This window comes from Gorilla gorilla, chromosome 2 (assembly GCF_029281585.2).
Source record: "Gorilla gorilla gorilla isolate KB3781 chromosome 2, NHGRI_mGorGor1-v2.1_pri, whole genome shotgun sequence".
Classification (NCBI taxonomy): Eukaryota; Metazoa; Chordata; class Mammalia; order Primates; family Hominidae; genus Gorilla; species Gorilla gorilla.
The window spans coordinates 201512723-201534340 of NC_086017.1; the positions used below are offsets into that span (position 1 = coordinate 201512723).

Sequence of the window (21618 nt, forward strand, 5' to 3'; positions counted from 1 at the left end):
ACTGAGATGGGGAAGGTTTGGATAAAACAGATTTGGAAAAAGAAGATTAGGAAATAAGTTCGGTCAAGCTAAATTTTAGATATCTATTGATGTTTATTGTTTTGTTCAACAAATTTGTCAGCTGAAGATCATATGTCATCTGTGATGGATGTTTTTGTCTGTCCCCCTGCTTATGGCCACTGCCAAAATGCCACTTGAAGATGTCTCATTGCTACTTCTGCAGTCCTCATGAGAACAGATACCTATGCCGAAGGTTCTTAGCATGATGCTGCAATAAATGCCAAGCCCTGAGGCTCCAGAGAAACACTATGGACTATGGAGGCCACATTCATTCCTGTAAAAGGGGAACTTTTCTTTTCTCCCCGTGTTGGCATTATATGTGCTCCATATCTTCAGCAATCTCCTTCAGCTTCTATCTACAATTTCTTCCTCTTCAGGTTGGGGCATAAAACCTCTTGGACTGAGACTTGTAATCTTTTCCTTTTCCTCTTCATTTATCCTTTACCCTTCAACTCCAAACTTTTCTTTTTCCTACTCTCTCCCCTCACCTTCATTCAAATACTATCTTTCTGGTTCTGGTTCTGGACATGTTGGATTCTCGGCTTGGGCTGTTGTTAAATTATAATAATTTATATGGACCCCATGCTAGGAAAGAGTTTAAAGCAGAAAATGGTGTGCTGTATACTGCAGTGGAGTCCTAAATGTGATGGAAACTACTTCCAGCACCTAATTGTTGCCTGTTTGGGTACTAGTGGAGAAGCATTAATTTGGTTGTGTAGCATAAAAGTATGATACAGCAGTGACACATCAAAAGCCTGCTACTTTACTATTTAAACATCTGCATGACCAAAATTTTTTCCAACATCCATTCTTTTGTCGAACTGTCCTTCCTCAGACTGTATGAATAGATCTCTGGACATTTCCAACAACTGAAATAACTATTCCTAAATTTGATGCTTTGGAATTACAGATGTCGTTAATACTTTAAATTGATAATCCACACCTAAAATCAGCTTGTTTTTAGAATTTCTTCATATGGAGGTGGGGAGCCTAAAGGGCCAAAACATGGAGCAGGAACAGGATATAGGTCAGGGGTTTGAGTTTGAAGGTGAATTCCAACAGTTGGACTCACAGCTGCTTCTGTCCCTGGAAAGAGAAAGATGAAGACTTGTAATCTTTCTAGTGAGCATAAAACATAAGTACATGAACTGCCCGATAAAATCTGGCATTGCTTGGATCACTGAAGCAACAGAAAATTATTTGTATCTATGAGAAAAAAATTACAACTATCTTGCTCTTTGCAGTGAAGATTTAGTCACCACAGCAAAAAAAAAAAAAAAAAAAAAAAAAAAAATTGCTTGCCTGAACTATGAAATCATCATCGTCTAACCCATCAAGAAGCATTTACAATTTAGCAGCTGAAACTAGAAGGAATATCCTCTTTTGTAGATCACAGAACAGGATTCCTCAACACTAATGGCATTTCAGCTAATGCTGCCAACATGGGAAATGTAAATTGCATTAGAAAAATTAAAATATCACTTTCTAAATTGTATTATTTTACATGTATGGTTGCAAACTTCAACTAATATAATTATTTCTCTTTAGTAAACAGTAAAAATGTTAAGCTCAGTGATGAAAGCATGCATTTAAAGTATACACACACAATAAAGAGAATATATTCTAAAATTAAAAAAAAACTTGGAAATCAAAGTTCTTGACTTCTAGATTAGGCATAATATAGGCCATTAACTATTACAAACTGGCCTTTTCTTCCACTACTGGTAACCTTGAAAGACTATGCACTTACTCTAATGGCTCTTTTGGAAATTGTCTGTTAGTATTTCCTTGAAAGACTGTGTTTGGGTAACACAAAAAAAAGTAGTGCTATTTTATAACCATCTTTATATTAATATATGACTATATATATAAAGATGGTTATATATATATATATAAATGCTTATATATAACGAATATGTATTCACCTGGATCTTTACCTACCTTTGAATGATTTTGACTGCTTTCTGCCAAAACAATAGCAACCATCAAAAATTCATCTTTAAAAAGAAACTAGTCCCGTGAACTAAATCGGGCCTCTGTTTTTGTGTATTGAATTTATGAAACACAATCTTATTTATGCATTTACATATTGTCTATAGCTGCTGTTGCAATACCATGGCAGAGGTGAGTAGTCCCCACCTAGACCATATATTTTGCAAAGCCAAAAATATTTTATATCTGTCTTTAATGGAAAAAGTTTGCTGACCTTCCTTAAAGGAGTAAGATTTGATGCCATTAGGAATATTCCAAAGAATATGCCACAATGATCAAAAGAATTCAAAGACTAGTTGCATATTAGGCATTAGTTGCTTCACTAGGATCCATATGGAGATTACTCAAAATGATTACTTTGAAGCAGATAATGTTAATTTAGGATAATGGATTTTCATACAGTTGTGTTTGTCTTATTTCTTATCTCACTGGTACCAGAGCAAAGACTAATAAGTCAAGTATGTAAAGGGTGGAGCTGTGTTTAGTATATGTGTCTCACCTTCTGGTTTAGCACTTTTGTTAGAGTTATCTATTTAATTAAATAGTCTACTTTTGGGCTATTACATAATATTTCTTTACCTCAGTTTTCTCTTAGGCAATAAAGGTGTAATACTCGTGTCTACCTCTATAAAAGCAAGGCTAAATGAGCATAAAGTACTTAAAACAAGGCCTGGAACAGGAATTATGCATCAAGGTTTACTATTATTATTACAATATGTCAAGAACTGTACTAATGATAGGAGCATGCATGCATCTTCTTTTATTTACAATATTATTTTTCAATCCATCCTCTTTTCATAGTTAAATAATGATTTAAACATAATTATTATTAATTATAATTAATTATATGATAATTAAATGATTATTATATGATTATTATTGTATATTTAATTATATATAATTAAATGATTATATATAAAATTAAATTATATAATTAAATGAAAAGTATCATGGAGTTAGAGCCGTTTGCAGTTTGTAAGTTTGGGTTGATGTCAGATAAGTCTGCGGGACTTGATCAATCAGAGTTAACATTGGTAAAACACAGTTGCCCCAGTAATTTCCTCCACTGTGAATACTTGTAATGAATGATGGCTATTTTCTTGGTGAACTGCGCCTAGTGTATTCAGTACAAAGTCAAAGGTAACTATCTTTCTGCCTAGAAATGGTCAACCAAACTGACTTGACACATCTATTATTTGTACTAGCTCCAATTTATTTGTATGATTGCCACTGTCTATATTGTGCTCCCAGTAATAGAGTCTTCACAGTTGCTTTCGTAGAAAACTCATTATCTTCTTCCTACAAATTTTGCTGTTGATCTTAAACTTGTTATTAAAACCACAAGGCATTTGGTAAACATCATTAAGCCAATGTGTTCAGGAAGTTTTGAAAACCAAATATGTGTTATATCAGTTTTCAAGTTTTTTCAAAGCATGTTTACATATAATATCAAGTGATTGGATGCTGGGGAGGACAGGCATTTTTATCTTTTGACAAATTAAGAAGCTGAGAGAACTGAATTAAAAATGCCAGCAAAAATCCTATAGTTTTTACAGAACTGCTCTCTAAGATATCAGAGTTTACTGTTTAATTTTGTAAAACCAATACACTTACTGCTTAGTTTTTATAGCCAGAGTTGAGATTTCCTATGTTTTTCAGAATCACTCAAATAGACTTCACCTCTTTCTACATGTTCTTTCTACCTGTTTCTTCTCTTTCCTTTACCTCATTCCTTTCTCTTCTATGGGAGTGGCCAGAAGGACTGAATTTGAGTCACAGTTCTGCCATCTACTTACTATGTTGCTTAATCTCTAAGTGCCTTTGTTCCCTCATTAGTAGAGTGGTCAGAATGATAGTGAACGTTCATAGAGTGGTAAGGAAGAATAAATGAGTCTAGGGATGTCAAGTGTTAGCACAGAGCATGGCTCGTGGGAAATGCTCAATGAATGAGTCATTACTATTATCATGTCTTTCCATGAAAATCTGTGAATGAAATACTTCCTTTTTTATTACTGAAAATAAGTCACAGAATATTTACACTTAGAACATGAAACATAGGGAAATGACATTTCTGAAAAATCATAAAATGAAAGAATCCTGGGAGACTGGAGGGAGAAGACAGCAGAGTCTGTAAGACCCTGCTTCTTGTTCACCTCTCTGCAGCCCTCCTATTTCTCCCTCCCGCTCAGAGCACTCATATATAATCACTGCTGGAATGCTGGTATTTCTATTTTCCCAGAAATAAGAAAGAGGGAAGATTATCCCTGAAACTGCAGAAGAAATGGGATCAGAGAGATTGTATAGTTGAAGGGCAGCATTATCAAGCGATCAGCCCCAGGGAGAAGCTAAGCCAAGATGAGTGTCCCTAGGAGGGGTGTCACCTCGGGCTTCACCTTGCAATCAGCTCAGGAAAGGCAGGGAACCTCATTAGGAAGCCTTGTCAAGCCTGAGGGAACCCAGCTCCAATCCACAGACCTCATGGCATAAAGGCAAAGGGACCCTTATTTAAATGTTATGTAATTGATTATGTTTTATTAAAAACATGGACAAACAATTGTGGGGGTCCCTCTCCTATGCTCTCAAATTCTCTCTTTTCTAATGCCTAGTCAATTGTTTTTCTGCCTCAAGCTCTATTTGTCCTTTTCTCACCTCCAAAACTCCATTTTCCATTAATTATCTTTAAATATCTTGCTTCCTCATTAAGATGGGCTTTTATTCTGCATCACAACTTTATTTTTAATAAAACCTTATTGTCATGCTTATTTTTAGTAAATTAAAATAAAAACAACCTTTCATTTTTAATAAACTCCAAAATTCCTTTGACATTGCCTACTTTTAATATACAAATTTAAAAAATAAAACAAAACAATTAACCTAATTAACAAAACCAAAATCCTTATCTTTTTTTAAAAAAACTATTTTTAATATTTATTTTACCCTATCATAATTATAGTCCTGGGATTTATGAACTGCTGAGCGATGACCACAAACAATAGAGATTTGGGATACAGATGGTCATGTGAAGACTTTGATGATTTTTCTCTTCTTTTTTCTCAATCTTTACTAAAAATTTGCATACATTCCTTTGAAAAAATCATTGTCTGTGGCTCAATGTGTGTTTTCACTTCCCATTTCCACATTTGAGAGGGGGGAGAAAACTGGTTTTGCAGATTGATATGATTTGGATCTGTGTCCCCACCCAAATCCAATGTTGAATTATAATCCCCAGTGTTGAAGATGGGGCCTGGTGGGAGTTGACTGGATCATGGGAATGGCTTCTCATGAATGATTTAGCACCTACCCTTGGTGCTGTTCTCATGATAGTGAGTTCCCATGAGATCTGATTGTTTAAAAGTGTGTAACACCTCCCGCCTCCCACTCTCTTCCTCCTGGCCCAGCCATGTGAAGTGCTTGCTCCCTCTTTGCCTTCTGCCATGATTTAAGTTCCCTGAGGCCTCCCCAGAAGCCAAGCAGATGCCAGCATCATGCTTCCTGTACAGCCTGCAGAACCATGAGCCAATTTAAACTTTTTTTTCATAAATTACCCGGTCTCAGGTATTTATTTATAGTAATGTGAGAATGGACTAACACAGGAAGTCTTCTGTGTTTTCAGTTGTATTATCACTTAGGAGATATTCTGAAGGCATTATTAAATTAGGTAAGATACTGAGTGATATGATTTGGCTGTGTCCCCACCCAAATCTCATCTTGACTTGTACTCCCATAATTCCCATGTGTTGTGGGAGGGATCTGATGGAAGACAATTGAGTGGTGGGGTGGTTTCCCCCATATTGTTCTTGTGGTAGTGAATAGGTCTCATAAGATCTAATGGTTTTATCAGGGGTTTCCACTTTTGCATCTTCCTTACTCTCTCTTTGCCTGCTGCCATCTATCTAAGATGTGACTTGTTCCTCCTTGCTTTCTACCATGATAGTGAGGCTTCCCCAGCCACATGGAACCGTAAGTCCAATTAAACCTATTTATTTTGTAAATTGCTCAGTTTCAGTTATGTCTTTATCAGCAGCATGAAAATGGACTAATACACTAAGAAAAGAAAACATCAAAACGAATGAAAAAAAATTACCTCAACACAGATACTGAACAAAACACACCCACATAATACTAGAATTATTCATCTTTGACGATTTAGAGAAGGAACTAAGAAGGTCTCAGAAGCTACAGCATGGATGATGCCATTTGAGAAGACACAAGGGCATTGAGTGGACGCTCTCTGGGTTGTAGCAGAGATGGTGAAGGAGAACCGGATCCAGAAGATGAGTGAAGTTCAGGGGAACATAATAAGGGGAGAAGAAAGAGGAGGAGATTCTGGAGCTGGGACCAGGAAGAGGAAGTGGGGCTGAAGAAAAAAAGAAGAATTTAGAATCTGTATAAAATAAGTAGGTTTAAATTTTAGTCCTTAAAATATCTCTGATTTTAAGCTGTTTCTTCTCTTCTTCGTCTTGCTCTGCATCTTCTCCTTCTCTGCCTTCTTGACTTTCTTCTGATCTTCTCCTCTTCTTCTTTCTCTGACAGCCCCTCTTCTTCCTCCTCACTCCCCAAGAGAGGAGTTGTATTAGTTTACTAGGGCTGTCATAACAAAGTACCACAGACTGGATCACTTAAATAACATAAATTTATTTTCTCACAATTGTGGAGTCTAGACATCCACGACCAAGGTTTCGGCAAGGTAGGTTTCTTCTGAGGCCTCTCTCCTGGGATTGCAGATGGCCACCCTTCTCCTTGCGTCTCTACATGGTCTTTACTTTGTGCCTGTCTGTCTGTGTGCTAACATCTTCTTATAAGAATGCTGGTCATATTGAATTAAGGTTCATCCCAATTACCTCATTTTAATTTCATTGCCTTTGTCTTTTTAAAGGCCCTATCTTCAAATATAGTCATATTCTGAGATACTGGGGTTAGAATTTGAACATATGAAATTGGGTGGGACACAGTTCAACCCACAACAGGGGGCATCAGAGGGAATATTTTTCCCTTTCTGAAGGGTAAAGATCTTCCTAACATATTGTGGACACGGAGAGTGATCTTTGAGCGCACAGTAAGTGCCAGAGTCTCTTCTACAGAATCCAAAGACTTTCGAGAAGCCCCTGAGTTTAGCATCCACACTTCAGGGGTATAGATCCTATGAAGAGGAAGGAAGACCAGTTATCTAAAGACTGAATCAGCAGAGTACTGTGAAAACACAGGAACATTAGCCCGGGAAACACTACTGTGGTCTGTGGTGTTTGGGTGAGAACCCATGGACCTCTCCCAGACAGGAAATTCCACCAGACATTGGGATGGGCTGTGCTGGCAACACCCTTCTTACATACCTTTATAAGGATCCAAGCCAAGGGTTTTCTTTTTTCTGTTTAGCATTTCTAATCAGAATAACCGGCAACCTGCACCATGTAATAGTGTCAGTAGCTCTGATTGAAAGAAATTCTCTGTTTTATGTATTTTAACATTAGCACAATTTGTTCACCTCAGTTTCTCAGTCAAAAGTTTCCTCTGAGTTCTGCTCAGTTGAGGGCAGCTTCCAGGAGATCCTGAGAGTCAAACCTTTGCCCTACACGTCAGAAGAGCCGAGCTATTTCAATTAATATATTCAATAAATGGTGATAATTAAGTAAAATAAGTTTTGGTAAAAATTTAAAAAAATTAAGTTCTGGGAGGAACCCAAGGTTAATATATCAAATCTAGTCTCTCCATTAAAATGTTTCAAATAAATGACCCATTTCCCACATTCTGTATTCAGTGGGGAACATCCCATCTTCTCCTTTGTGCTCAAGAAATGGCAGGGAGTCCAGAAACCTTATTTTGTATTCTGTCACCAGTGTCATTCCAGAGATTTCTCATTTTTCTCTTTCTCTTCTGAACAGGGACTGTGAGGGAAATTCAGAAGCACAGTCCCATAACCTTGGTGTGGGCGTATGAATCCTGTGGCAGCTGGACTCAGTTCTCAGCTGTGAGCACATACTCTGTGGGAGCTGTGGAGGTAGATGCTGTGGTTTTGACCCTCACCTCCTTCTGTAGCCACAAAAGCAAGTGGTTCTTTAACTTCCCTTTTGGAGAGCAGCTTCTTTTTATAGAAATATTAGGTAGGAAGAATGATTTGTATGGAGAAGTGAAGGTATCATGAAGATCCAGTGAGGAACGTAAATCTAGCATGGGTCCAGGTTTCAAATTGTGTTAAAATATTGACTGCCTGAAATTTGCTTCCAGAAATTACTAGGTAAGAAGTCACTAGAGATGGGAGATCACCACTTCCTAAATTGCTCTTTTGTATTTTGTTTTGGAGAAGAGAAACAGAAATGCCAAAAAGCACAGCTCTGGGCATCTTATCCACATCAAAGACTGTATGAATGGCTGTTCCCTGCCTGTCCTGCCATCCTGAGCATCCCTGGGACAAGATGGAGCATGGGCAGTGGGTGGAACAACCTAACAATGAATTCAGCATAGGCACACACAAAAAAAGATAAATAGGGCAGAGTAACTAAGGGGAATCAATAGTAGAGAGATTTGCAGTGCAACTCAGGATGGAAGAGTTTAAATGTTTCTTGAGCAAAATAAGATCCAGAAGTTAAACCAGTGGAATTGGGGTGAAAGAATAGAGTGAGGATGGGCATGAAGATCCTGGAGCACAAGCCCTGCTACTGAAAAGCTGCTCTATAGAAAAGTCTAGGTGTTCAAATAGTGAGGCTCTACTTAGTGTCCAGGGATGGGCTGGGCTGTGAGTGACCAGCCCATATTTTCACTGGTTCCCTAGCCCCAATTCTGGACAGTTTAAACTCGATTAGTTGACGTGCAGTAAACATCTATGCATGTATGTGTCCCTTTGAGAGTGAGAGAAGTACATAACATCCTCTAAGATAAATAACAGTCACTTTTCCAAGTTGATATTTAGGAATCAGAGATAGTATCTGAAAATCCGCAAATTACCGCTTAGCATTTGACAGACGTAAAACAAATTGTGACCATATAAACCACAATGAGATACCATCTCACACCAGTTAGAATGGCAATCATTAAAAAGTCAGGAAACAACAGGTGCTGGAGAGGATGTGGAGAAATAGGAACACTTTTACACTGTTGGTGGGACTGTAAACTAGTTCAACCATTGTGGAAGTCAGTGTGGCGATTCCTCAGGGATCTAGTACTAGAAATACCATTTGACCCAGCCATCCCATTACTGGGTGTATACCCAAAGGACTATAAATCATGCTGCTATAAAGACACATGCACACGTATGCTTATTGTGACACTATTCACAATAGCAAAGACTTGGAACCAACCCAAATGTCCAACAATGATAGACTGGATTAAGAAAATGTGGCACATATACACCATGGAATACTATGCAGCCATAAAAAATGATGAGTTCATGTCCTTTGTAGGGACATGGATGAAATTGGAAATCATCATTCTCAGTAAACTATCACAAGGACAAAAAACCAAACACCGTGTGTTCTCACTCATAGGTGGGAATTGAACAATGAGAACACATGGACACAGGAAGGGGAACATCACACTCTGGGGACTGTTGTGGGATGGGGGGAGGGGGGAGGGATAGCATTAGGAGATATACCTAATGCTAAATGACGAGTTAATGGGTGCAGCACACCAGCATGGCACATGTATACATATGTAACTAACCTGCACATTGTGCACATGTACCCTAAAACTTAAAGTATAATAATAATAATAATAAAGCAATTTATCCCCAAGGTTTTTTTTTTTTTTTCCTGTTCTGAATGATTTCAGAGAAACATAGGGAATGTGAGTCTATTGCCCGTCACTCAGTGCTAGCACATGCAGATTGCTAAAGCAGTACATCAGCCTTGACACTTCCTTCACACTCATGACATTCAGGCAAGTTCAGGAGCACATATGGAACCTGCCGTGCAGGAAATATAAAAACATTAGATAAAGAAGGGTATAACCATGGCACATAAACTGCTTTAAAAAATTTTAACAGTATAACTGCCTAGCTTAATAATATACTTAAAATTAAAATCAAAATTCTTTTAAGATTCAAGATAGTTGAGGAAAAGGTCTTTCTCGAAGTGAGAAAAGAGCTGAAAATACTAGGCTGCATTTTTCTTTTTAGAAACTTAAGTTCAGATAAAAGAAGCATAATTGCATTTACTTATTAAATACCTCGAGGTAAATAAAAAAATAGTCCAATGTTAGCATGTTGACTCCTTTGACTAACATATTTTGTTAACATATCAATAACCCTGTTCCCCTCTATGCCCTGTGGAAGGTGCTTTTGATTTTAGGAGGAAGAACTATTGTTTTGGAGACTTTAATTATCCTTCCTAAAAGAACCATTTCCCAAACTGATAATGCGTTGCCTCTGTTAAGTAATAACGTTTGAAGGAAAAAAAAAAAAAAAAGCTGGAGGTGAATATAATCATTATCTTGGAAAACTAAGTTTGATGTTAACAAATTTTTGTTTATTTTTACCCCACTTTTCATCTTGCTGTTAGTTTTCCCCAGGGCACACCCTGCTCCATCTATTGTAAATTTCATGGTGGCCCAGTTTCTGAAAGACGGCTTTAGCTATTATCTCTGTTAAGCGCTCCCGAGGTAACTGTAGTGTGTAACGCAGTAACTTAGAATGAAGTCTCACAACAGTCCCTGCTTGAGCCAATACTTAAGATGAAGAAATAGCTATCAATTATGGCTTCCCAGAAATCAGTAAGTTGTTTTTTTCTGCTCACAGCTAAGGCTGGCAGCTGCAAATAACTCTAAGCCCTGAATTTCCTCTGTTCTTTACTTCCTTATGCAAACTGGAAAATGAAGGGAAGGGCATGGTTTTGGGAGGGGAAGTTGGGAGCTGACAGGATCAGGACGCTGAGATGAAAGGGCATGAAAATGGACATTCACCTGACTATTCCATGGAATTTCAGATTCTGCATTGACTGCAGACAATCTGGAAAGTGTCGTTCAATGTTACTTCAGATGAGCTCAGTAAAGCATAGAAAGCTCAGTAAATTTAATTATAAATACAACTTAAGACAAGTTGATAATAAAAGCTCAGAGATGCTTTGCAGTACCCTAAACCCTACCATTCACCTGGACTGCCCAGCCCTGCATACTTCTTCTCTTCTGCTTATTGAACAACAAAATATTTAGTTGCTTTCCTTATACTTAACTGTGGGTCAGTTCCCAAGACACATTTTCTTTCTTCTGGGATTGTCTTTCTTATGAAATTTCTTCCCTTAAACTCTCCTCAATGCAGGCCTTGGTGTCTCCAATAAGCCACATCTTTTTCTAAGTTCCCAGATCTGCTTTTGGGAGAACAGTTTTTCAATTAACCACAAAACCACAAAGTATCAAAAAAGAGTCCAGAAGTGTGCAGACAACTCACCATAAGTAGAGTCCAAGTCTCCAACAGCAAAAACGGCCATGGTGCGCCTGTGAGAATCAATTCGGGATCTCCTCAGCCAGCACTGGAGGCAGAGGACCATGGCTCCACAGAGAAGAGCTGCCACCAAAACCAGCAGCAGGATCCTGACTCCAAAAGTAACCGAGAAAAGAATGAGGTAGAGCATGCAGGGAAGTTAAGAGCTTCCATTACTACCTAGAAGTGGGGTGAAGACTCAGCTAGACTGGCCGCAAGCAATGTGGGACACTGAATTCCTTAAGCAATTTCCTGCCACCACCCATACATTTCCACTGAACTGGAAATATTCTTTGGCCTTAGAAAGGGTTGATCTTTCCAGGTGGTAATAATCATTTTCTCCTTTGAAATTGGAGGGTTATTCTAAAAGGCAGTGTCTTCATTCATTCATCCATTCTTCCTTTCAGACATCCATCCATCCATTCATCCATCCATGCATCCATCCATCCATCCAACCATCCATCCATTCATCCATCCATCTATTCATTTAGTATTTAAGCAACTACACACACTTTAGATATTGGGGATAGGAATTCAAAAGTAGGCAGAGAGGGTCTTTGCCTTTAAGGAGCTAACCAGCTAATTGAGTGAACTGACAATGTTAAGTTTAGAATATACAAATGTCAAGATTTAAGAGGTCAAAATTTCTGAAGGGGCTGGGTGCAGTTGCTCACGCCTGTAATTCCAACACTTTGGGAGTCCGAGGCAGGCAGATCACCAGGTCAGGAGATCGAGACAATCCTGGCCAACATGGTGAAACCCCGTCTCTACTAAAATACAAAAAATTAGCTGGATGTGGTGGCGCACGCCTGTAGTCCCAGCTACTCAGGAGGCTGAGGCAGGGGAATCGCTTGAACCCAGGAGGCGGAGGTTGCGGTGAACCGAGATCGCGCCACTGCACTGCAGCCTGGCGACAGAGCAAAACTGTGTCTCAAAAAAAAAAAAAAAAAATCTGAAGGATTATCTCACAGAAGAGACAGTGGTCATTTGGAATGGCTTTTAAGGCCAGAACTGGTATCAGTGGAGGGTCATTTAGGGAGATTTCAAGACAAATAACAATTATTTTGCTGTTAAAGATTTCCAACTCTAGAATAAACTTATTTTTTAAAATAGTGAGTCCCTTTGTCACAAGAAGTGTTTAAGTACACATTGGCCAACAATCTGAAAGTGATGTTTCTATATTCATTTGCATGACCACTAATCTTTCCTTAAGCTGTATGATTTCATGTACCATCTCAAATTATTTAGGACAAAGAGTGTGTATACCACCAACTGTCATATAAAACAAATGGAAGATATCCTTACCAGATATGCCAGCCATCAGGGTGTTGGTCATTATAATTTACACACCTGGTGATAAAGGGAGAGCGTTAGTCCTGGAACTCAGGATAGCCAAAGCCTGTTTCTTTCACCCAATAAAATTGGTATTGATCACACTTGTTTCTCCAGAACAATCACCTACATATTCCCATACCAGCCCATACCGTCCCGCACCCAGCACAATTATGCAAATGTTTATGCCCACTCAATTCAAGGCACTGAGAATACAAGTAAATGTGAAATTAGCAGACTGATACATAAACAGATAAATGCATTATAATGGGTTTGATTCTAGAGTTACAAATACTGTTAAGCATTAAGAAGGCAGTGACTAACTCTTCAGGGACAACAAATCGTAGGTGTTTGGTATTAGGTAGATAACCATTATAGCTATATTCTGTTCATCTAGAGAACTACAGTCATGTAAAACTTAAATTCTCCCGGGGAGAATATCTTGGTAGAGAATAGGAGGCATTGGACAACCGTTTGCCCTCTTGTTATACAATCGGTGAGGAAAGAAATTAGGCTAGGAGGAAAATGAATGAACGTGGCCATACCTACCATTTACCAAGGAGTTAGAAGTTGACTCCTTCAGTCAGGAAGTTGACCCTCCTGTGTGTGTCTAGCCACAATTCAATCTTTCTTGAGACCAGTTTTAAAAGATCACAGACAGACAAAGTTCACAGAGTGATTTTTGGGAGGTATAACTCCGTAGGTGTAGAGTCCCTCACTATGCCTAACATGGCACACTAAATGTATGTGGGCTGATGGAGTTTCTTCATACCTCAATATACAAGCTACTTTTAAGGTATTCTGAGCTGAGCTTGAACAGTGGAAATCTGTTATTCACAGTCAGATACACTTCTGAGAAGACACTATACTTAATCATATCTTCTTCAGCCATTGTTAAAATAACTCAGTTCATTTCAGTTTGAAGACATTCATAAATGTCAGTCAGTTTATTGCGTCTAGCTTCCCTGAGGAGGCAGTGTGTCATCCCATCATCGTACCAGTCAGAAATGACTTTTAACATATGTGAAGTGTCAATTTAAAAATTTTATCACAAACATTTAAGACAAAAACCAATCACCCAGCCTACAGATGATTTCATTCCCCTCCACATATAAATCTCTGCGTCTTTTTCTTCTGTCTGTTTTCTGTTTGTTTGCTCTTTGTTCTTTTGAGTGCCCAGAGTGTTTAGCAAAATTCACAGGTATGGCTGGAAAAAAAAAATGGCAACTGAAGTGTGACTTTGAAAAGCATCCTAAGACAAATGGCCATCAATAAAAGATGTGAAAAATAATTAATGGGACATACTTACAAAGGAATATTATTCAATCATCAAAAATAATGTAAACATGTTTATAAATAAGTCTTGCTACATAAAATAGTATAGAGACTTCAATCTTACTTTGTATATATTATTTTCTACAAGTACAATGATTTCACCAAAATTACTACCAGACATAAATTTACACCAGACTACTGAAGTGCCCACTTCTCTTGAAGATGGCATTATGAAAAACTCCATCCCTTTCATATTGTTTGAATTATTGTAATGTACATGAATCACTTTGTAGTAAAAAGAACTTTAAAATATTATATTAAAAAATTAAAACCTTAAAAAAATATATTTTTTAAGAGGCAGATGTGCGGAAATTCTCTTGGTGTCCTGACCCAATTAAAAAACCAGAAAGCTTTTTTTGTTTGTTTTTTTGTTTTTTTTTTGAATTGTGACATCTAAGCTCATGGTCAGGAGTATGGATTATTTCATCTCCCTCCTCTTCCTTTACTTTTTTTCTGTTTTAAAATAGCCCCTTTACTTATCGTTGAACTCAATTCTAAATATTAACCACCTCATTGTGTTTCTTAAATCTAATTTTTAAGGCCCTCTTTTTTTTTCTTCCTGGGCTAACAATTTTCCAAACCAACTTTATTTCGCTTTTTTTTCTGAGCTGGTGCACCCTCTGGTGGAGCTTCTGATAAGAAATAACATGGCTAGGAAGCAGTTAGCTGGAGAAGTGCAGTAATCATGTAAGTTCCAAATCGCAGGCATCTTTGAGATCATTTATTGACCTTTAGGATTTTGCACAGTGTACCGCTGAGACTTAAGGTGGAGAAAGGAAGAGGGGAGGTCACTACCTAGTCCGAGAACTACACTGGAACATGTGTCTTCTGGCTCCGTATGCTCCCCTCCTTGAACCATTATTTCCATTTCTCTCTTAAATTCAAGTTTTAAACAGAAACTTTTTGAGTTCCTAAAAAAGTAAGAGTATTCTAATTACTCCAATATTACTTCCAAGATATTCAGTATAGGAAAGGTTATATTTTTGAAACTGAAATTATTCCTCAGGGATTGGTCAAATTGGTATGATTATGCTAAAAAGAAAATTAATCATCAGGGGGAAGTGAGAGCTGACTATAATGTGTGAGAAAGACATTTGGAATAAGAATGATCTAGAATTAATTGTTGAGGGAGATAATTTCTGTCCTTATCAGGACGATTTCCTTTTGTTACTTTGATGTCATGGAGATGATTTCTGCGCTATACGAATGGTTAGATGAGTTGATCTTTATTCTTCTTCTCTGTGCTGAGAATCTGTGGACCTTAGATTATACATTTATGAATTCGATAAATTCAGGAAGAAATATGCAGAGTTGCTTCATTGGTTTCTCTGTTACATCACTCAGCATTTTCTAGGGCAGACACTCTTCTAAAACCAGATGCGTAACTTCTTGCGAAATAACGGACTCTCAAACTTACGCCACTATATAGTAGGGTCATACTATTATAATTCTCCTTTTACAACTGAGAAAACTCAGTCACAGAGCCGTTAAGTAACTTGCGCAAGTTAGCATAGCTGGAAGCGGTAGAAGTAGGTTTTCAACCCGAATGCTCTTGTCTGCAGAGTCCATGTCTCTCAGCACCATGTCGTGGTGCGACTGGGAACAGTAATAGCCAGCTCTAACCTCATATTACCGTGTGGAGTATTGCCTGAATGAATCCAATATCCCGTGTTCCAAATGCTTTAAGGAAATACTGAAAATTAAAAAAAAAATAGAAATGATAGCCTGGTGAGGATCAGACAGAGAATAGGCCAATAGTGAGATCAGTTTGTAAACCGAATATAGTAAATACCATATATAAAATTTGAATTGAACTGTAGATCTGACTTAAGCTTCCTAGCAGCTAGCATAATGAGAGAGAATATTGGTTATATGGTGTCCTCTAAAATTAACAAAATGAACAGCATTACTCACCAGATGTACAACTATTCCTGGCATCGAAACCAGAGAAAAATTCAAGCTATGAGGCCTCATAAAGAGAACACTGTTAACATAAGAACAATGTTTTCCATAGTATTCTCAGAATAAATTCAGTAACAAATTTCACGAATTTTTTTTTTTTTTTTTAAAAAGTCATTCCTCAACATAGGCCAAAGTGCAATTCAGCTACAGTATTTTGAGGGATGGATGAGTCACAAATCATATTACCCAGAAACTGGTAGTAAATTGTATAGTATCTCAAAGAATGAATGGACTATGCATCTCTCAGGTATTTCACCAGATGTATAATTGATTAAATGTTGGATATACAATATAACTTTGTGGTTGAAATTCTGGGCTCAGGAGTCTGTCCCAGGTCCAAGTCCAAGCTCTGCCTTTTAACTTGCTTTCCTACTCTTGAGTAAGCTATTTCACTTTATCAAGCCAAGCAAGATGTGGTATATCATTAGAAAATCTATCAATGCAATTAATTTACAGAATCTTTTATATGTATAGTCATATTTATATTTCATAAATCAATCTATTTTTGTTCATTCATGCACATCAGTGTCCTTGGCTATTTATCAGAAGAGGACTAAGTCAGAAGTATGATAAGAGGGGCTCTTCATGCTTTATTTCATAAAATAAATTACTTATAGCATTTAAATTTTATACAAAGACAGCACAGCAATGCTTTGTTCATGTTAAAAATACAGTTAGAAAAGTAAAATAATTGGATTGGATCAGAAAAACGTACCCTGGTATTGAAAACAAATTTAAATAGGGAATAATAAAATAGACCAGTGTTGTTGTTGTTTGAGACGGAGTCTCGCTGTGTTACCCAGGCTGGAGTGCAGTGGTGCGATCTCGGCTCACTGCAACCGCCACCTCCCAGGTTCAAGCGATACTCCTGCCTCAGCCTCTTGAGTAGCTGGGATTACAGGTGCGTGCCACCATGCCCGGCTAATTTTTGTATTTTCAGTGGAGATGGGGTTTCACCATGTTGGCCAGGCTGGTCTCGAACTCCCCACCTCAGGTGATCCACCCACTTTGGCATCCCAAAGTGCTAGGATTACAGGGTTAGCCACTGCGCCCGGTCGACCAGTTTTTTTGTTTGTTTGTTTGTTTTAATGGAAAATATATGCAAATTGTTTCGCACAATTCTTGGAACATAGAAGTTGATTAATACACATGTTTTTATTTCTAGCTAATCAGCACCTCCTCCACCATGGCCTCTACCTAGGCGATCCATGTTTCATGTTTTTACTTTGATGCTCCCTTGCATTCCAATCCAAGTCTCCCTTTTCTGTGTCCATTTTGCATGTGAACTTTGGACAAGCTACTGTCCTTTTGTGTTTCTCATTTTTTAAAAGACATTTGGAGTAGGCCGTCTTTACGGTCCTTTTCACTGTAATCTGCCATGTTTGTGTGTCACTCTCTTATAGCAGTGCTGGTAAATGGATGAATATGGTCTCTTGGCTGGGTAGTGTATTTTAACAGGAGATAATGTCTCAGATCAAAGAAGTGATTTGAAACTGAAATCTCTTGTATAAATATAGTTAGAGAAAGAGGATTTTGTTGGAGGGGACTTTTTACTCCCTCAGAAAACAGCATGACTTTCCTTACAGATTCATTCCACTGACACTGTCTTGCGATAACAAAAGATTTGAGATATTGTGCACGTCTTCAATACATTTACTTACCTTATATGACCACCCTACATTCCCAGCCACTCTCTTTTTTGTTTTTATTTTCTGCCAATTTACATTTCATTTGAGGGTTAATTTTTTTTTGTTTTTACTCAAAAGCAATTGTATTAAATAATGATAACCATTACAGACACTTAGATGCAAAATGATGTAGCCAAAGAATGTGATACCTAAGTACCAGTTGAAGCCCTACTACTCATTTACTGTTTCTCTTAGGTTTCAATCCCTTCACCTAAAAGGCAGAGCAGTAGCCTCAGTAGCTCTAAAGTCAGCATAAAAACTTTCTTAATACCATATGTTTCTGTCACGTTGATTAGAGTTAGATTCAACATTTAAGATCCTTTCCAATTCTGAACTTCTTTATTTTGTTAGTCTGGGTCAAAGGCAGAAGATGAGGAGATAAGATAAGGGCAGCCAGGAAATCCTGAGTCAGATATGCATGCAAACAATCAAATACTCCGTTACATCACAAACAGCATAAGACAGAGTGAAAAAGCAGTTCCAAAATTAACATAAAGAAATAGCAATCGAGAGCCATGCAAAAGCTGAAAGAGCAGCACAAATTTAATAAGCAGATTGTTAACAATAAGAAGATCCACCAGAAGCAGGTGAATGGTCCCAATTTCTGCTGTGAAATACAGTCGTAGCCTCCTGCTATACAGAGAGCATGGCTTCGAGTGTAACAGGCAATGAAAACTGAAAACAGCTGCTAACAGCAAGGGCTGCAAGCAGGAGAAGATAGTGCTGGGTGGAAGTGCTTTTCTGATACTAAATCACAATGAATTACAGATATTAATTATCAGTATCATTATTAATGGCACCTTCTCTTCATCTCCTGAATAGAATTCTGAGAACCATTAAGTCTATAGCACAAAAAGTGAAAAAATTGAGTCAATTGTTCACATAATTCATATCACAAGCACTTTGAAATAGACACACAGTACAGGTTAGAATTTTGGTCAGTTTGCTTGTATTTTAAACTGAGTTATACAGAAAACTGCCTCCCTTGGTCACTGTGATTTTTGAGTGTGGATGAAGCCATAGATGACATCATGATTCTTTTATGAACTTAAAGTACCCTTGAAACCTTGAGGAAGATAAATTCAGTGTGCAAAAATATCTAGAAATCAACTAGGCCTCTTATTTATTTAACAAAGCTGATCATAATGAAAATTACCTTTCCTGTTTTCAGAAAAAAAAATGGAGCCATCTGCATTTACAAACCATTTACTTTTCTTCTGATTATAATGATCATTTGAAACTCAACTGGGCTTTTTCTAATGGCTTGAGCCTTTTTTATACTTTGAATTTTTTAAAGGCGAAATAAAAACATGGAGTTTTTCGCTGTTTACTTACATTTCATCTTCTTCACATGGTAGGTCCGAGAGCACCAACTGAAACACATGTTTAGAACAATAAAATCCAAACATCTCATCAGTCTAATCCTTTAATACAAGCAGCGCCTAGAGACAATGTGGGTTTATATCATTTCGTTTGCTTTTTTAATTAAAAGCTCTATAGCAGAGTTTATTGTTGGTACACAGAATTTTAATTGAAAAAAATCTCTGGGTGGATTCTTAAGCTCAGCAGTGGCAGAAGATACATTTTGTGAACCAGATTCCATTTCTACATACCAATATAAATGGATTTTATGACAATTTTTGTTTTTTCTATAAGCAGATTTTGCTTGCTCTAAAAGAGCTTTTGTGCACTTTGCATTTTTTGTTTTCATGTTGTAGCTAGAGGTCAGAGGTTCATTATTAGTGAGTATTATTTTCACGCAAAAAAAATACAAGTTCCAAGTACATACATGGAAACAGAAGTCAAGCCTATTAGCATTAATAGGCATTAAATATATATTCATGAAAGGGCGACTTTAACCTGCTCTAAGGGTAAGGTCCATTTAAGATCACATGACATTCCAGTTGAGATTTACAGTCTTCTCTTTATCAGAGAAGAGAAAAAAAGTAATCATCTTTGTTGGTTTGTTTGAAAAGTCCAATACTATAAGCATTCTAAAATAATGCTCTTAGTTATCTGCACTGAGTGTCATAGGTTACAACATCTCATACACTAAATCACAAGGAAAAAGGCACTTCTTTCTAAAGATCTTGTTATCTATTTGCTTGCTTGACCCTTTGAACCAGGACTCCTTCCTCGTACAAGGAGAAAGTCTTTAAACGGCATTTATGTGTAGCTCTGTACACTTAGTTGATGAGGTCAGTTGAAGTATTTATTTTCCTGGACTATAACATGCAAATAAAAGTACAAGTAAGAAGTTACAAAATTTAAAGTGATAGACTTGGGAGTTCTGTGTGAGATGTGTCTTTTCCCCCCTTAATCCCAAAAGCATCTTCTTCAGCACCTTGTATTTACTCCACCAAGTTTATCTGGGCAAAGAGATTTGTGGCGTTGCAGATGGAGCCATGAATTGGCCATCGGAGAGCATGGTAATGAACAATTTATAAGCACAGAAAATGAGTTGCATTCTTTTTTGCTAGAATGCTGCAAATAGATTTGCATACTAAGTGAAAGGAAAATGAACATTCACATTTTGTCCATAAAGTTTATTTATGAGTAGATGAAATCGTTTGGGATCCAGCTTAACAGATAAACAAATAAAACCAGTATTTCACTTTCAAGTCACTTCCATGTTTTTTCTGTGTGTTGTACCCTAGCAATAGTACACAGTATTAAATTATTAGCACCTCACTGCCAACACATTAGCTGTCCAAACTTCCAGTTATTATGAAGAGGTAAGAAAAGCTATAATTTACTTTAGATCTAAATCTTTCAGAAACCTTGCATTGAAGTCACACAGATATAGAGATGCACGTGTTAGTCAGAAGGGGATGCTGGAGCAGAGGAACTGAAATAAATCCTAAAATGGTTCTGTCTACATCAGTCAGCATTGAAAAACTGTGAAGCATCAAGTATGGTTGCAGGCAATAGTAAACATGTCTTAAATTAATCCAGCCATAGCATTTTGTTCTGTGTCAATAGCATTTTGAATTAAAAAAATTACAGCATAGCAAAGTTAAACAAAGGTTAAATTTGCAATCACGTTATTTCAGTAGCAATAGAACTAATTAAAGGAGAAATAAGACTAATGCCGTGGACATTTTGTTTTGTCCCTCTGACCAGTGAATACAAGAAATCATAAGATGCTAGTAACGCTTGAAGGAAATCTTTTAAATGTAGAAGCAGTTAAGCTGCTGACATATAAATCTATAGCAAATCAAGTCCTCAGAGTACCTCAGAGTACCTCTGAAAACCTTAACTCAGAAAGAAAGATAGTTACCTGGAATAGCGGCAAACACAAGATCCCTATCGTTGAGATTGCTGAAGTGACACTGAAAAGTCTGGATCTTGACATATTTAAAGGGCAGTCAGTTTAGGATAGTGGTTTGGTGCCTGTGTTTATTTCCTTCTTTCTCAGAACTTACTAGCTTCTCTGTAAGTTATGCTCCCTACCAGGACATGCATTAATAATGGCTCCTTGTGACTCGCAAAGTGCATGCTAGGGGAAGGAATGTTGGGTACATGTTTACAGGTACTAAGACCCCAAGGAATTTAAGTTTAAGGTGAGAACTTTAGCACTGTTTGTCAAGGCCTTTAAAAGTAGGGGTTATAAATGCTGACCTACAGAGCTAGCTGGCTACTTAATAACTTTCCACATTCAAGTGCATGTTTTATTCCAGGAAACTTCTGGGTTTCTAATAGTAGCTCATATTTGGAACATTTATTCAATTTTCTTCCCTTTGTTGGTATTCTTTGTCCTCCTACACACCATTTTCAGTTCCAGGTCTAACCCAAACTTAGGCATAAAGCTTTCCTTGTTTTATTGTGATAATACCCCTCTTT

General features: G+C 37.4%; 1 protein-coding gene across 2 annotated transcripts; it reads right to left on the minus strand.

The window, feature by feature from the left end:
• TMEM207 (transmembrane protein 207) lies at positions 1-21174 on the minus strand. 2 transcript variants are annotated; one of them, XM_055381432.2, is made up of 5 exons: positions 21056-21174; positions 19111-19148; positions 12764-12808; positions 11426-11568; positions 1-1146 (listed from the first exon to the last, which is right to left on the minus strand). In XM_055381432.2, exons 1-5 carry the CDS (start codon positions 21128-21130, stop codon positions 1010-1012), a joined length of 438 nt encoding a protein of 145 aa, XP_055237407.2. In that variant the 5' UTR covers positions 21131-21174; the 3' UTR covers positions 1-1009. The 2 variants fall into 2 exon arrangements, 1 of the variants encoding a protein (XP_055237407.2); XR_008678042.2 differs by lacking the exons at positions 1-1146; positions 19111-19148; positions 21056-21174 and having other exon boundaries at positions 11432-11572; positions 12764-12921.
• Between the last annotated feature and the right edge of the window lie 444 nt (positions 21175-21618).

Bases quoted from the DNA above. Each gene is read 5' to 3' on its own strand.
- TMEM207 (XM_055381432.2), bottom strand. From the start codon at position 21,130: ATGTCAAGATCCAGACTTTTCAGTGTCACTTCAGCAATCTCAACGATA. The intron at 19,149-21,055 runs GTAACTATCTTT...CATGTGTTTCAG, and splicing joins TGTGTTTGCCGCTATTCCAG to TTGGTGCTCTCGGACCTACC. The intron at 11,569-12,763 runs GTAAGGATATCT...TTTTGGAGTCAG, and splicing joins CCTGATGGCTGGCATATCTG to GATCCTGCTGCTGGTTTTGG.